This window comes from Oncorhynchus clarkii, chromosome 5 (assembly GCF_045791955.1).
Source record: "Oncorhynchus clarkii lewisi isolate Uvic-CL-2024 chromosome 5, UVic_Ocla_1.0, whole genome shotgun sequence".
NCBI classification, from domain to species: Eukaryota; Metazoa; Chordata; class Actinopteri; order Salmoniformes; family Salmonidae; genus Oncorhynchus; species Oncorhynchus clarkii.
This window is the reverse complement of record NC_092151.1, coordinates 42,050,670-42,065,478: the sequence shown is the minus strand read 5'-3', so window position 1 is coordinate 42,065,478 and position 14,809 is coordinate 42,050,670. Positions and strand designations below refer to the sequence as shown.

At 42.0% G+C, this 14,809-nt stretch overlaps 1 protein-coding gene across 3 annotated transcripts; it reads left to right on the top strand.

Annotated features, from left to right (window-relative positions):
• The first annotated feature begins 1,064 nt into the window (after positions 1-1,064).
• LOC139408864 (praja ring finger ubiquitin ligase 2) lies at positions 1,065-14,750 on the top strand. Of its 3 annotated transcripts, XM_071153266.1 has the most exons (11): positions 1,196-1,213; positions 1,900-1,982; positions 2,757-2,868; positions 3,991-4,185; positions 4,752-5,796; positions 6,259-6,420; positions 7,108-7,293; positions 10,114-10,225; positions 11,971-12,085; positions 14,022-14,137; positions 14,273-14,750. In XM_071153266.1, coding segments are annotated over exons 3-11 (2,058 nt in total). In that variant the 5' UTR covers positions 1,196-1,213; positions 1,900-1,982; positions 2,757-2,867; the 3' UTR covers positions 14,399-14,750. The 3 variants fall into 3 exon arrangements, with proteins under 3 accessions (XP_071009366.1, XP_071009368.1, XP_071009367.1); XM_071153267.1 differs by lacking the exon at positions 2,757-2,868 and having other exon boundaries at positions 1,157-1,213; XM_071153265.1 differs by lacking the exons at positions 1,900-1,982; positions 2,757-2,868 and having other exon boundaries at positions 1,065-1,213.
• The last annotated feature ends 59 nt before the right edge of the window (positions 14,751-14,809 follow it).

Here is a 14,809-nt window from a genome sequence, read left to right as displayed (position 1 = left end):
TACAATAACAATTGTACAATGTACAATAAGGAAACTATGTTACTATTCCCTCTGCTGAAATGTAGAGCTAGGACAAGTTTTAATTTTTAACTTTTATTTAACTAGGCAAGTCAGTTAAGAAGAAATTCTTATTTTCAATGACGGCCTAGTGACGGCCTAGTGGGTTAACAGATTTGTACCTTGTCCAACGCTCTAACCACTAGGCTACCCTGCCGCCCCGATGTATTTCAGTTTTGTTGTTGTCTGGAAAATATTGTATATCTAATAAGGTGACGGAAGTATCACGCAAACTCATTCATAGATTCTACCCTGTAAAGACCTTTATTATACATAGATTTAAAATAGCTATTGATAACAAATGTGTATTTTGTGGTTGTGACCCAGAAACTTGACCATTTATTTTGGGACTGTTCTTATGTCAGAAGATTTTGGAGTGAGTTAGAAGATTTGATTTGAAAAGAAACAACTATTAATGGTAATCTGAGAGACTCTGATATTATGCTTTATTTTTATCCAAATGATATGGACCCTGACTTAACTTTCATGGTTAATTTGTTTATCTTTCATGGAAGATTCTTTATCCATAAAATGAAGTGGGCAGAGAACAAACCCCTTTTCACATTATTTAAGATAAAATGTAAATATTATTTTGAAATGATCAGTAAATGTAAAAACAAAAAAGCAATACGCACCCACCATAAAAGTATTTAACCAATTGAAAATGAATCTTGATATGTAATACCCCTCCTGTCTGTTAGGTTTATGTACTCTTGTTTGTATATTTCAGTTTTTTGTATTTATTGTGTTCATAATAAAAATAATATATATTTTAAAAAACATGGAAAACGAGCTCCGGACTGGATATACTTCTGGGCGCACATGCGCACTAGGCAAATTCAGGAAATGCCCTGATATCAGGAGCTGGCGGCTAAAAGTTATATTAAGCAATTCAGAGACTGAAACGAATACACCGGATGACAAATATTTAAGTATCGAATCGATATACAATCCCGGAATCAGCTGTAAATGTAAATAGTAAAACAAAGCTTAAAACGATGTTTGAAAAGGCGTACTCCTACTCCTCACTACTGATGTTGCAAATGCAGTCTCGGACATTCTGATTGGAGAAAGCCAGTCAGATGACACTCTTTGCGGATGACGTTGGCTTATAGGTTTGTTCGCAGTTTCGGACGGAGAGGAAGTGTCGGGACAGGTAATACGACCATTATTTTGTATTTGATATTGGTTAAAATAAGCAAGCTAGTTGAAAATAAGGTGATCGATAATGTTTGATTGATAACATCTGAAATGTTTTGTCCCTTGCCGTTTGAAAATTGCTACAGTAGCCAACTAGTTTACTGCATGCCTTGTTGACAACCAGAAGAGGGAAGCTTCTTTTTTTTTTTGACAAGCTAACGTTAGCTAGCTTAACACAACACAGTTAGTTAGCCAACGTTAGGCCAGGGCCAAGCGTTTTTCCAAGTTCCATCTACAAATAAAAATGTTATCTTGTGAAAATACACGCACTAATAATCAGCTATATTGACTAACGTTACTGTTATCGTATCGGGACCAATCGTTTCTACCTTCAGACCATCACATCAGGCTGCTGAATAGCCACCACTAACGTTAGTCAGCTAAGTTAGCTAACGCGTTACCTGCTCTCCCCTGCTATTCCCCCACAACGGATTTTTACTCTGCCCGTACCCAAACGACATTCATCAATGTTGCAGTTATTAATACGTGTATTATTGATATTTATTTATTTGTATTTATTTTTTTCACTTGGCCCTTACAAGTACAACCCCTCGAGGGTCACTCTGCCCCCCATATTATCAGCAATTTCCACCTCATCAAGTCTTTACTCTGCCTCCACCCCCAATGGACATGTTTATTTAGATTTGATTTCACTTGTTGGAGCGCTACCCTGCAATCACACCTGGAACCCTGTACATGTGACTATTAAACAACGAATCTGAATCGTAAGTTAGCTACATTTTTGCTTGGGTGCAATTAGCTAGCAAGCTAATGACGTCATGAAAATAACTTTGTAACCAAGCAAGACAACATTGGCAAGCCGGTTGCAGTAATTATTCAGCTTGCTAGCTAACAAGCAACAGTATTGCTTATTCCGTTTCAATCAGGGCCGTCTAGTTAGCGCCATAATCTAGCTAAATGTTTGTTTACCATTAGCTGGCTATTAAATCATGTTGCACCTTACGCATGTAATGTTGCTGGTTACTTCCACAAGGCATGCATGATGATGATGATGATGATACAAATAATGCATGTTCTGTTATGCAACGAAATGTTAACAAACTTAACCACTGGAAGGCCCAGAAAATTGTCAGACACCAGTCAGCCAAGTCATAGACTGTTCTCTCTGCTACTGCATGGCAAGCAGTATCGGAGTGCCAAGTCTAGGTGAAAGGCTCCTTAAATGCTTCTACCCCCCCAAGCCATAAGACTGCAGAACAATTAATCAAATGGCCACCTGGACTATTTACATTGAACCCCCTCTCCCTATTTACACTGCTGCTACTTGCTGTTTACTATCTATTTACCCCTACCTACATGCAGTGGTGTAAAGAATACTTTAAAGTACTATTTAAGTAGTTTTTTTGTTATCTGTACTTTTAAGTTACTGTTTTTTGACTACTTTTACTTCACTTATTTCCTAAAGAAAATAATGTACTTATTACTCCATACATTTTCTGACATCCAAAAGTACTCGTTACATTTTTAATGCTTAGCAGGACAGGAAAGTGATCCAATTCACACACCTATCAAGAGAACATCCCTGGTCATCCCTACTGGCTCTGAAGTGGAGGACTCAATAAACACATGCAGACATAATTTACAAATGAAGTATGTTGTAGTGTACCACTGGCTATTTTGTAAATAATACAAATAAAAAAAGAAAATCTGATCTTAAGCAATTTGAAATGATTTATACTTTTGATACTTAAGTATATTTTAAACCAAATACTTTTAGATGTTTACTCAAGTAGTATTTTACTGGGTGACTTTCACCTGTCATTTTCTATGAATGTATCTTTACTTTTACACAAGTATGACATTTGGGTACTTTTTCCACCACTGCCTACATGTACATGGGGCGGCAGGGTAGCCTAGTGGTTAGAGCGTTGGACTAGTAACCAAGTTCAAATCCCCGAGCTGACAAAGTACAAATCTGTCTTTCTGACCCTGAACAGACAGTTAACCCACTGTTCCTAGGTTGTCATTGAAAATAAGAATTTGTTCTTGACTGACTTGCCTAGTAAATAAAGGTAAAATAAATGTATAAATTACCTTGACTAACCTGTACCCCCCCGCACATTGACTCGGTACCGGTACCCCCTGTATAGAGCCTCGGTATCACTTATTTTATTTTTGTACTTTATTTAAAAACATTTTGTTACCCCTTTTCTTGAACTGCATTGTTGGTTAAGGGCTTGTAAGTAAGCATTTCACAGGAAGGTCTACTACACCTGTTGTATTCGGCACATGTGACAAAACATTTTATTTGAACCCAGCCAGAGATATATCATTCTTTCTTTGGATAATTTCGTAGCACTGCTGGTAGTACTGAATTTGATGGTGTATATACATTCTGCCTTTTACATTTATCTCCAATTTTGGTCACATTTGTAGATGAACAAGAATTTTAGCAAGACCATGGCGGTTTACTTTTCTTTCATGCCATGTTAATCATATTTGAGTGTTTTTGCTTTCCTTTGACAACATTTCCAGACAGATTTTAAGTGTAAAGAAGCCCACCACAACCGTAATGGCTTGCAGCAATGTTTCTTGTATCTTTACTGTGCTGTATTTTGTATGGATCAAAGCTCAAAGTTGCAGTTTCTCACCCTCCCCTCTTTTCACACAATTTGTCTACTTTCAGGTTTCGATTAAACCATCAGTCACTCTGTTTGCAGCTTTTAGTTTTGAAGCTGTGTATTTCAATGTTGTTATTTCCTCTCTCTCTAGTGATGGGTCAGGAAGCTGGCAAGCCAGCCTGGCCCAAACCGGCTGTTGGATATCACACAATAACAGGAAGGAGATACGGCAGGAGGCATGCATACGTTAGCTTCCGTCCAACCTCTGCCAAGCACAGGAACCCAGCCAGTGTGGAGGATTGGCCAGCTACGGAAATGGACGGTGTTCACAGAGCGCATTCCATACGTACGTTCACGGTGCAAATACATCTATTATGCTCCATCTCAAGTCCCATTTGCAGTGCATTGATTAGCTAAGGGACAAGATGTAGGCTATTTGAGTCTGAAGAGCATATTTTTCTCTTTCAAGCAATGATACAGGTCTATATTTCTGCATGTTAGCAATGATAACAAGATCGGCAAATCAATGAAAGTTGTGTTTATTGTTTTTGTGACATCATCCATGGCAGACCATTAAGCAGATTGTGTAGGGTAGTCGGCAGCATGTGAGTGAGTACTGCATAGATTGAGGTTTGGATTGATTTATCCTGTGACATGGAATGCAGTGTGAGCAAGCAGCTAAGCCTATGAATCCCTTATTCTGCTTTTTAATAAAATATGTCTGCTTGGAGCTGCTGCACGCTATATCTGTATTCAGAAAACAAGGACTGCTCTTTTCTGTCTTTGCTCTATTGTCTCTCTCTCTTCCTTTCTCTTTCAACAAGTGTAATCATTGTGTATTGACAAGTCATGGTAGACGTTTTGGTTGTGTTTTATTTAGCTGTGACTAAATGCCTCCCTCTCCTCCTCTAGCTTCAAAAGGGAACATGTCCTCGACGCTTCACACCAGCTTTCCTGTGTCATCGAGTTCGGTTCGCCCAGAAGTAAAAGCCAAATCTGGCAAAGATCCTCCCCACAAGAAACAGTCAACTTCTAGGAAGCCATCGGAAGCCCTCTCCGTCCATTACAAGAAACTAAAGAGTGACCAACCTGTAGCCTGTGACCAGGACCAAAATGTCTTGAAGAAAAGTGCTGAGGCCAGTGCGTGGCCTAACTCCGAGGACACTAACCCATCTAATTCTAGCGTATTGAGCTTTGTAAATATTGATGCTTATGAGCCGGACAGTAGTGGAGGCGAGGAGGAGGAGGGGCAGAGCTCCGACCTGTCTCACGGTCTCCAGAAAAGACTGGATGATATGATCTTCGAGCTGGGCAAGGAGTTTGACTATCTCAGCGGTTTGCACTCGTATTTGTATACAAAATCGTGTGAAGGGACGGACTATTCCCTCAGAGACACTGAGTCAGTGAAAGATTCTAGAACGGATCCTAAATCGGATTCAAACACAGAGGAACCCCCTCCTGATAGGAATATATCGGAACACAACGCAACAGATTACATGGAAAACGGCACTGAGGACCACCATATACCAGATGACCTAGCAGCCGGTGGCTCTCCCATCGGTCCCAAAGGGCCTGCTGAGCCGGGGAACGACAACCAGAGAGAGACACAGTCGGAGATGGTGGTGAGGCCCAAAATTCGTAAGCAGACGAGTGAAACACACCTGGAGAAGAGGAAGAGTTCTCACCGCGAGGAGGTAGACTCTGGCTTAGCCAAGCAGGCCAGTAAGACCAAGTGTGTGTCTGCACCTCCTTTCTTTCTGACGCAAACAGAAAGGCCAAACCAGGAGATGCTCTTTGATTTTCCTCAGACTGAGTCGAATGGGTTTAGCCCTATAGAGAGGTGGCGTGAACATGGAGATGCTGGTAGCAAAATTCATTCAGATGAGGAAGATGAGATCTGGGAAGATCTGGAGGATTTCAATGAGACATGTGCTCCTTTCATGAAGGCTGAGGAAAGGTATTGTAATACACATTTTTTTTTACATAGTACCTTTTTGTTATTGGTCTTGGAGCCTAGTAAAATATGACAAAACGCACAGCGAGTGTGTGTGTATACGGTCAGTGAAATCTAATCATAAGGATTGGATTGCGGTGATGGGGAAACGTCAGTTAAACATTAGCAGTATAGATTGTCTGCACTTGGGAGTTATTCATAAAAGTAGACCGGCCATTTTCGAGATCTCTGAGCCATGACATTGCAACTCGCAATATTATTAAGCCTTTCTGGGAAAGTGTGTGAATACGAAGCTCTCTGTTGTCCTGATAAAGTATTAACTGGGGATTGAGGAAGCAAAGGTTGCTCGCGAAGGTCTTGTGTTTACTGCTAAGACCTCTGCTAGCGGATTGGTTGGTGTTTACTAGGAGGAAGTGTGTGTGTGTGCGTGCGTGTTTACACATCTGTGCGCGTGTGTATCTGCAGCTCGGAGTGCAGCGAGGGGGAGTGGGCAGCCTCGTGGACGTCGGACTCTGGCCTGGAGACGGAGCGTCAGAAAAGCTGGGAGACTCTACCCGGCCTGGACGAGCTGCACATCAGCAACAGCAGCAGTCTGGAGGACGTACCCGAGCTCAGCCTGCCCCCTGCGTAAGCGCCATAACACATGCCTTATATACAGTTTACTCCTGATAAATACACCATGATGATACAGGCCTTATACACAGTTCACTCCTGATAAATCCTGATAAATCAATTGCTTGAGACTGGTCTAAATGCATATGCACTAACCTGGAGCAAGGCAGACATGAGTAATTATCTGGAGTAGTTAAATAGAAACTATTCAAATTGAGACTGGGGACCACTGCACTTAGACTTTGCATTCATCAGTCAACTGTATGTATATAGAATTTCATTGGTAAGCACCGCCAGCCCTCAGATGCACATCTCCATGTGTGACTGCTGTGATGTTGAACCAGGGTGTGGACTGGAATGACGATTAAGCTAAGTGCCACAGCAGCACACTGTGTCCAAGCAAGGTCTTACCTTAAATCCGTTGAGGCAGGCTGAATCATTCCCGTGGATATTGATTTTGATGAGTTAAGTAGCTAAGATGTACAGTAGCTCTGGCTTGTTTGCATATGTGTGTAGCTTGATAAATAGCGAGTTGCATAGCCTATGTTTTCTAGTACATACACTTTTTATTATTTTCAGTTGCAAGGTGAAAACTTGGTTTGCCACAATGAAAATCAGTGTTCCTTATTGGACAAGTTCCTCCCCGTTTCAGTCCCTTCTCTTCTGTCTGGTGCCCAATGAACATAGCCCTTGTGTGTGCAGGGAGCCTCCACCTTTGGAGGAGGGGGAGATTCCTTGGTTGATGTACAACGGCGAGGCGGGCAGCAGTAGTGACGAAGACCCCGATGGCATGAGTCACTTTGTCCACCCGGGCCTCTTCATCCTTGACGGCAACAACAACCTGGAGGATGACTCCAGCATGAGCGAGGACCTGGATGCTGAGTGGAGGTGGGGGAAACATGAAGCTTTCTACTCCAAATTGCGAGAGTTGCACTGAGTGTCCAAAACATTAGGAGCACCTTCCATGACAGACTTTCCAGGGGGTATGGTAAGTGCCAGGCGCACCGGTTAGAGTGTGTCAAGAACTGTAACACTGCTGGGTTTTGTCACGCTCAAGTTTCCCGTGTGTATCAAGAATGGTCCCCCACCCAAAGGACATCCAGCCTGTTTGACACAACTGTGGGAAGCATGGGACTCAACCATGACTCTTTCGACACCCTGTAGAGTTCATGCCCCGGCGAATTGAGGCTGTTCTGAGGTCAATATTAGGAAGGTGTTCCTAATGTTTTCTACACGGCGTGTATAATTTAAGGCTCTTTTGTGGTTAGAGGCTATTCTCATTGACAAATATTTTAAGAGGAGGCAGCTTGACAGGTTTCTAATTTACATACTTTGGAACACTTTTCAATTTCCAGTACATCCTTGCCTAACCTTTGGTTGTGGCTGGCAGTAAGCTTGCAAACTATTCAACGAATGTGAGCAACTTTTCCTCAAACATATTGGGTTCACATTAATAATGCTACCAAACCATATTACAGCCTTGAATAATGTGCGGACAATGACAGTTTATATTTTCTTGTTCGTACAAGCGTTAGCTAAATGTAGCTTGCAAGACAATAACACTGCTAGCTAGCAATGTTAGCATTACCCCTCTCACATGAATATACATGTACGGTTTTAGCGTATTAAAGTTACCCGAGAACAAACCCAGCTTTATTTAATCAATATCGTGGAAGTTATTGTATGAGGTAAATGCAAAATTGTGACGAGAATGTTGATGATTCCCCTGGAGTTCTTGCCTGGGCAGTGGGTCAGAGCAGCCAGTGGGGGGAACACTGTTGAGCGTCCCTTAGGGATACGGTGGCAATTTCAGAATGTAACTCAATAAAACAAGCAGTGGCGATTTTTTAAATTTTTTTTTTAGCATGTAAATCTTGGTGGGGAAAACTCCCCATTATTATTTTGTTTTTTTAGATGGGTGCTATTTGTTCAGCACTTTTTGAAATCCACAGCGACAGAATTTAGAACATGGGCTGTTCTGAATTCTGGGGGCTCCTTAATGGCGCTGCGGTCTAAGGCCCTGCATCTCAGTGCTAGAGGTGTCACTACAGACCCTGGTTCGATTCCAGGCTGTATCACAGCCAGCCGTGATTGGGAGTCCCATAAGGCGGCACACAATTAGCCCAGCGCCGTCCGGGTTTGGCCGGAGTAGGCGGTCATTGTAAATAAGAATTTATTTTCAACTGACTTACGTAGTTAAATAAATACAAAAAATGCCAGAAAAGCCATAACACAACACTAAACAATACATTCATTGCACAATAACGGTGACAAACGGTGCCCACCAAACTGTTAGGACCTACATAAAGCTGTCCCAACAGAGGAGCTTTATTTTCAGCACCATGGAGTGAATCCTTACCACTACTACATCAGTGGAGCCTTGTCTGGCAGCAGAACCGTTCATTCAGCCTCATTAAAATGTGGTTTCTCCTGACAATTGATCTGTACCAATTATGTCATAAGGGGACACCGAGCAGATAAGAGGCAATCCAGAATTTCGATTAAGACATTAATGAGCGAAGTACAGTACACATTTCCCTGGCATATTACATTTATGCAGTAGCATATAAGTCATTTTTGGACTCGCCTTACTGTGCTCACTTGAACAGGAAGGTGGTGCGGCGGTCCTTCTTGTGGGCAAATCGTGTCATCAAAGTCTGGCATTCTCTGGATTCATGTTGCGTTCAAGACAACTGGGAAATCTGAAAAAAACACGGTTGAATCATGACGCCGGGGATCTTCAGGTCGGAGCTCTAGAAAGAGGCCCGAGTTCCCAACTTGGAATTCCAAGTTGGTTGACCGTTTTTAAGCGTTCTCCCCCCCTTTTTACATATTTTTTTATTTCCCAGTTGTTTTAAACTCATTGAAGTCTAAGACTTACAAGTTTCCAGGAGTTTTGAACGCGGCAGAAGTCATGCTGGATTGACAACATGGTCAATGTATTCAACCTTTTCTGGCCCATGGTGTCGACTGTTTTTATACTTTTTAAGCTTTGAAAAGAGACACTTAAACCAAGACTTGGACCACAAGCGCTATGCACCGAATAGCAGGCTAGTGATTGCTTTGCCACGCTTGTAGTTAGCTACTGATTCCTTCCAAACTGCTCATTGTTGAATATTCGACTTCTAACTTGTAATGTTTATGTCCAATGGCCGACGAGCACCGATACATTTTATCTCTAATTTCTCTGCCCCACCTGCCCTGAATGATGGGTTGCCACTGGAAACAAGTCTCAAATATAGTGATAATGTCTATATTACATTTCAGCTGTTTCAAAAACATTGCTATGCTATTAGTATTTCTACTGTATGAATTTTGGACTCAGCTAGACAATTCTGTTTCTACTGCCCTGCTTAGAGGGGGGCAAATGTCCAGCGAGTGTCTTGCGCATCCCTCCAGAGGCAGTGTTCAAGATCTGAGAATTTCTCAAGTTTGAATTATAGCCATGTCTGTCGAGAAGCAATGCATCTCGAATTTCTTGAAATTCTCATCATAGAAAATGGATGCTTTGTTTCCCGGAGGTGGGAATATTTGCCTGTACTCTGTTGACTTTCACAACATGGTAGTTTCACTTCCTAAATGTAAGCTGTATGTAAAGCCAGGAGTTTTCTCTGACCATGTGAACTGACCAGGAAGAATTGACATGGTATGCTATTGTTATGAGAGAAATCAGCACAATTAAATGCATTTTGTTTGGCTTCATCTTAGGTTGCTAGATGACTTTGGAGAGGGCTTTGGGATGGCTCAGGCTATTTCCTATGTGGATCCTCAGCTCCTCACATACATGGCTCTTGAAGAGCGCCTTGCCCAAGCTATGGAGGTAAGGCCCAAGTCCTAGACTCTTCAAGGGACAGCGACTGCACTGCTGCGTAGTCACTATGGGATCTCATTCTAGAGCACCTGGTTAAATTCTGCATGATATATATATATATATATATTTATTTTAAATGATGATCGTCTCTAAATGGTGAAACTAGTGAAAATACAGTGTGGTTACTGTAACATTTTTGCAAGTTTGCTTCACTTACGGTCATCCTAAAATGAAATATGGAATTATTTTTTCCATTTTTATGTTCTGCTACTTTCCTTGATTTGGACAATATGTGTTACTACATTAGACAAGCTCACGTTTTGAACACATTGAATTGGGGGGAATTACACATTATTTTTGTTAGTATAAAAGTTTAATAATCACGATGTATTGCTTAAAACAGATCAATGTCTTTGATTTTGTACCTTTTTTATTTAGATTTGTCATTTTCTAATTTAAAAGGACAGACTAGAGAACAATTCTGGGCGGCCTCTCTATAAAAGTGACACACCAATACACGGATTTGACAAACTATCACTGAAATAGCAGCCAACCGTTGTCACTGTTGATATCCTGTTGCGGGTCGTGATTCATTGAGTGGTTTGTTCCATTTTCTGTGATGGCAGCCTCCCAAAATGTACGTCTGCCATTCCAAAATATAGATAGAACCCTTTTGTATAATGCATGTTTAAACAGCACATACAACCCAAACGTTTTGCCCCCCGCTCTATTGGTTTCCATGTGTAATCGATATGAGCGATTTAACAAAAGTATTGCGTTACACTTACCGCGTTGGCATCAGTTCAGCTGGCTGTTTTCTACCAGTGAATTATACATTTTTCAAACCGTGTGTTTTTTGTTGTTGAGCTGTGCTAGTTTTTATAGGACGTGCAACCGGATTTTCCCCGCTCCACTCGCTCTATTGATTTCAATGTGATATCGATACGAGTAATCGACAAAAGTATTTCCCTTCATTTATTTGCAACACCCTTATCAAAATCGAACACTTTAAAATGTAGCCGACAGTCTTCTGCAGGTTGTTCTCTAACCAGTGATGTAAAAAATATCTCCAGTTTCCATTTTTTGGGGGGAGGGGGGGTTAGTTTCAACAGTGCATACAATCTGATTTCCCCCCTAATCGACATTTGATTTTATTGCCACATCAATTTATTTTTTATTTTTTGCATATGCAGTTTATGGGGCTAGTTTTAATAAAATATGAGTAATCTGATTACTGTTGTGGCACATGTATGGGTAGGTTGTACGTTTTTATGTTTAGGTTTTCAATATATCACAAACTGTTTCTGTGTATTGACTATTGATTTGGACACTTCAAAACAGTGTTTTGACAACAGGAAGCAGAACGGCATAATTTTCACCTTGTTTCAGAAATATGAATGGAACTTTCAACATTCATTTCCAATAGGATTCTACCTAATCAGGTAAAAACTGCTGAATGAGTCGATGTGCTGTGATTTTTATTTATTTTGATCATTGGGAAATGGTGATAACTGGTTTGCCTTGCCTACAATGACCCGAGTCACTGAAGTGCAGACGGAAGCATCTTAGGACCATATCTGTTAAACACCATTCCATCTCTCAAAGGTTTGCGTCAAACGTGCGTTTCAAGATGGTGCCACCCTACGTTGACAGACCGTGTTGCGGTCTTGTACAACATCGAGACACATTCCTAAAAAATGTGTAACTACCGCGTAGGGACGTTGGCACCTAATGTTCTTCTGTTTGGTTCACAGGCGGCTTTAGCCCACCTTGAGTCTCTGTCCATCGACGTGGAGCAGGCTCACCCTCCTGCTACAGAACAGATCATCGAGTGTCTGCCTCAGATCACCATATTGGAGGACCACAGTGGTAAGTTCACAGTGGTAGGGCCACATCTTGTCCTAACAGACTAGCCCTTCCCTTCGCTCCTTTTTGAATTGGCTGTATTGTTAATGTGTGCAATTGCCCACTTTGCATTGGGGGGGGGGGGGGGAAATGGAGATCTTTCTGGGTGTAAGTAGCTAAATACGTCTGAATGTGCAATACTGTAAAGAATTCCATTCATTGGTCAATGTTGAAATTCCGAATTACCTTTGAAAATGCTCAAGCAAAGCCATATTTTCAGTGGTGGAACGAGTAAGATTAGTTGTTTTAATTTGGCATGCACTAATTACTGTAATAGGCCTAGGTAATGCTGTGCTTAATACCAACACGATGAGTGCCTTTTGTATCAGAATAAAAATAAAACATGTAGCCTAATTAGTGGGACTATCCACTCTGTAAATCCCCAACCTCGGTCTTTAGTCAGTTTTACCTTTAGCCAACCAGCAGTCCAGTCCAGACTAACTGTCTGAAAGTCAGAAATGAGCAACTAATATATTATATATACAAAGTATGTGGACACCTTCAAATTAGTGGATTCTGCTATTTTAGCCACACCGTTGCTATATGTGCATAAAATCGAGCACACAGCCATGCAATCTCATTGGGAGCTTCATGAAATGGGTTTCCATGGTCGAGCAGCCTAAGATCACCATGTGCAATGCCTAGTGTCGGCTGGAGTGGTGTAAAGCTCTCCGCCATTGGACTCTGGAGCATTGGAAACACGGTCTCTGGAGTGATGAATAACGCTCCACCATCTAGCAGATTGATGGAGGAATCTGGGTTTGGCGAATGCCAGTAGAACACTACCTGCCCCAATGCATAGTGCCAGTTTGGGGAGGAGGAATAATGGTCTGAGGCTGTTTTTCATGGTTCGGTCTAGGCCCCTTAGTTCCAGTGTAGGGAAATCATAACGCTAGAGCATACAATGACATTCTAGACGATTCTGTGCTTCCAACTTTGTGGCAACCGTTTGGGGTAGGCCCTTCCTATTTCAACATGACAGTGGCCCTGTGAACAAAGCACAGAAATGGTTTGTCGATCGGTGTGAAGAACTTGACTGGCCTGTACAGAGCCCTGATCTCAACCCCATCGAACACCTTTGGGATGAATTGGAACGCCGACTGCGAGTCAGGCCTAATCTCCCAACATCGGTGTCCGACCTTACTAATGCAAGTCCCTGCAGCAATGTTCCAACATCTAGTGGAAAGCCTTTCCAGAAGAGTGGAGGCTGTTATAGCAGCATAGGGGGAGCAACTCTATATTAATGCCCATGATTTTGGAATGAGATCTTTGAGGAGCAGGTATCCACATACTCTTGGCCACGTAGTGGTATAAAGACTTTAAGCTCTGTTTATTAGTCTGCGAACTCTGCCAGAAAATGGATCATAAAAAAAGAGGTGTCACAATCTCTCAACACATCAGCGCGTTCCCCATGGCAGTATCCCGCTGCTACAGAGCCGATGTGGTGCCACGACAGGAAGTAACTGTAAAGCAATGCATAATGAAACTGGGAGAGGGGGAAAGAACATTTTCATGCACTGGCGCCGCGTCAAGTTTATGACACGCCAGGCGTCCTCGGGAATAAATCACGGAATGCAGGCGTTGAGGGAAGATGGCCGCCATTCGTCATGCCATGTGTCGGAGCGTACAATTCCATCTGTGTGCACGTGGATCTAGCGATTCGAACGTAAATGCTTGGGGCTGTGAATACAAAACAGTGTGGTTGAGGCTGGGGATGTAGAACATGAAGTGATCGACGGCGCGGCGCCGTTCTCTGACACTGACAATTAGTACTTCCTGTGTGTCTCCGTGTCAGTATGACTGGGCCTTTCTCGGCGTCTCTTTTTATAGCCTTTGTCCTTTCGCTATGCATCCCTCAATCTTTATCCTTGCCTTTCTCTCTCTCTCTCTCTCTCTCTAGGGCAGGAACAGTGCTGTGCCATCTGCTGTTGTGAGTACGTCAAAGATGAGATTGCAACCCAGTTGCCGTGCCACCACATGTTCCACAAGATCTGCGTGACTCTCTGGCTCCAGAAGGTGTGTGTGTGTGTGGATAATTACTTATTTTGAAGTCTTAAAAAAAAAAGTAAACTAACCTTGCATGTAATTTAAATGGTGGCATCAGTCTAGCACCTGGTCTGTGATTTGACTTATGGTATCTTCTCTCTCTAGTCTGGGACTTGCCCTGTCTGTCGTCACGTCCTGTTGCCTGTTGTTGCTGAGACCCCTGCACCCACCTCGTTTGTGTCGGATCAGTACATCCCTCCGTCCAATCACAGCGCAGCCGGAACACGGTGAATCCACAGCCATAAGAGGCCTCTAACGCTTAAATTAAAATTATTACTTTTTTTGTCACTGCCTCTCTGCAATTTAGCACTTTGTGAGGTTTATTTAGTTCTGCACATGTTAACAAGTTCCATGTCTGAGAGTGACAGTTCAGGCTTATTTTCTGAGAAAATATTATGTGTAATCAAGTTTTTGTTATGTGTTTTAATGAAGGATAGGAAATTGCAATTTGTTTAGCCCAGATTTTTGTTAACGCATTTTACATGCACTTTTTTTTTTTTATACAGATGAAAGCACTGCTTATTATGCACCTTATTGTACTCATTTTGTTTCCCGTGTTCAATAAAGGCTGTAGTGTGGGCAAGGCTTTGTCTTCAAGAAGTCTATCAAAATAATAACTTCCTTACTCAGTTTGTATAAAAG

Coding starts and splice junctions, on each gene's coding strand:
- LOC139408864 (XM_071153265.1), top strand. CDS start 1,156: ATGACGTTGGCTTATAGGTTTGTTCGCAGTTTCGGACGGAGAGGAAGT. Junction 5,797..6,258: donor TTCATGAAGGCTGAGGAAAG/GTATTGTAATAC, acceptor GTGTATCTGCAG/CTCGGAGTGCAGCGAGGGGG. Junction 7,294..10,113: donor GACCTGGATGCTGAGTGGAG/GTGGGGGAAACA, acceptor GCTTCATCTTAG/GTTGCTAGATGACTTTGGAG.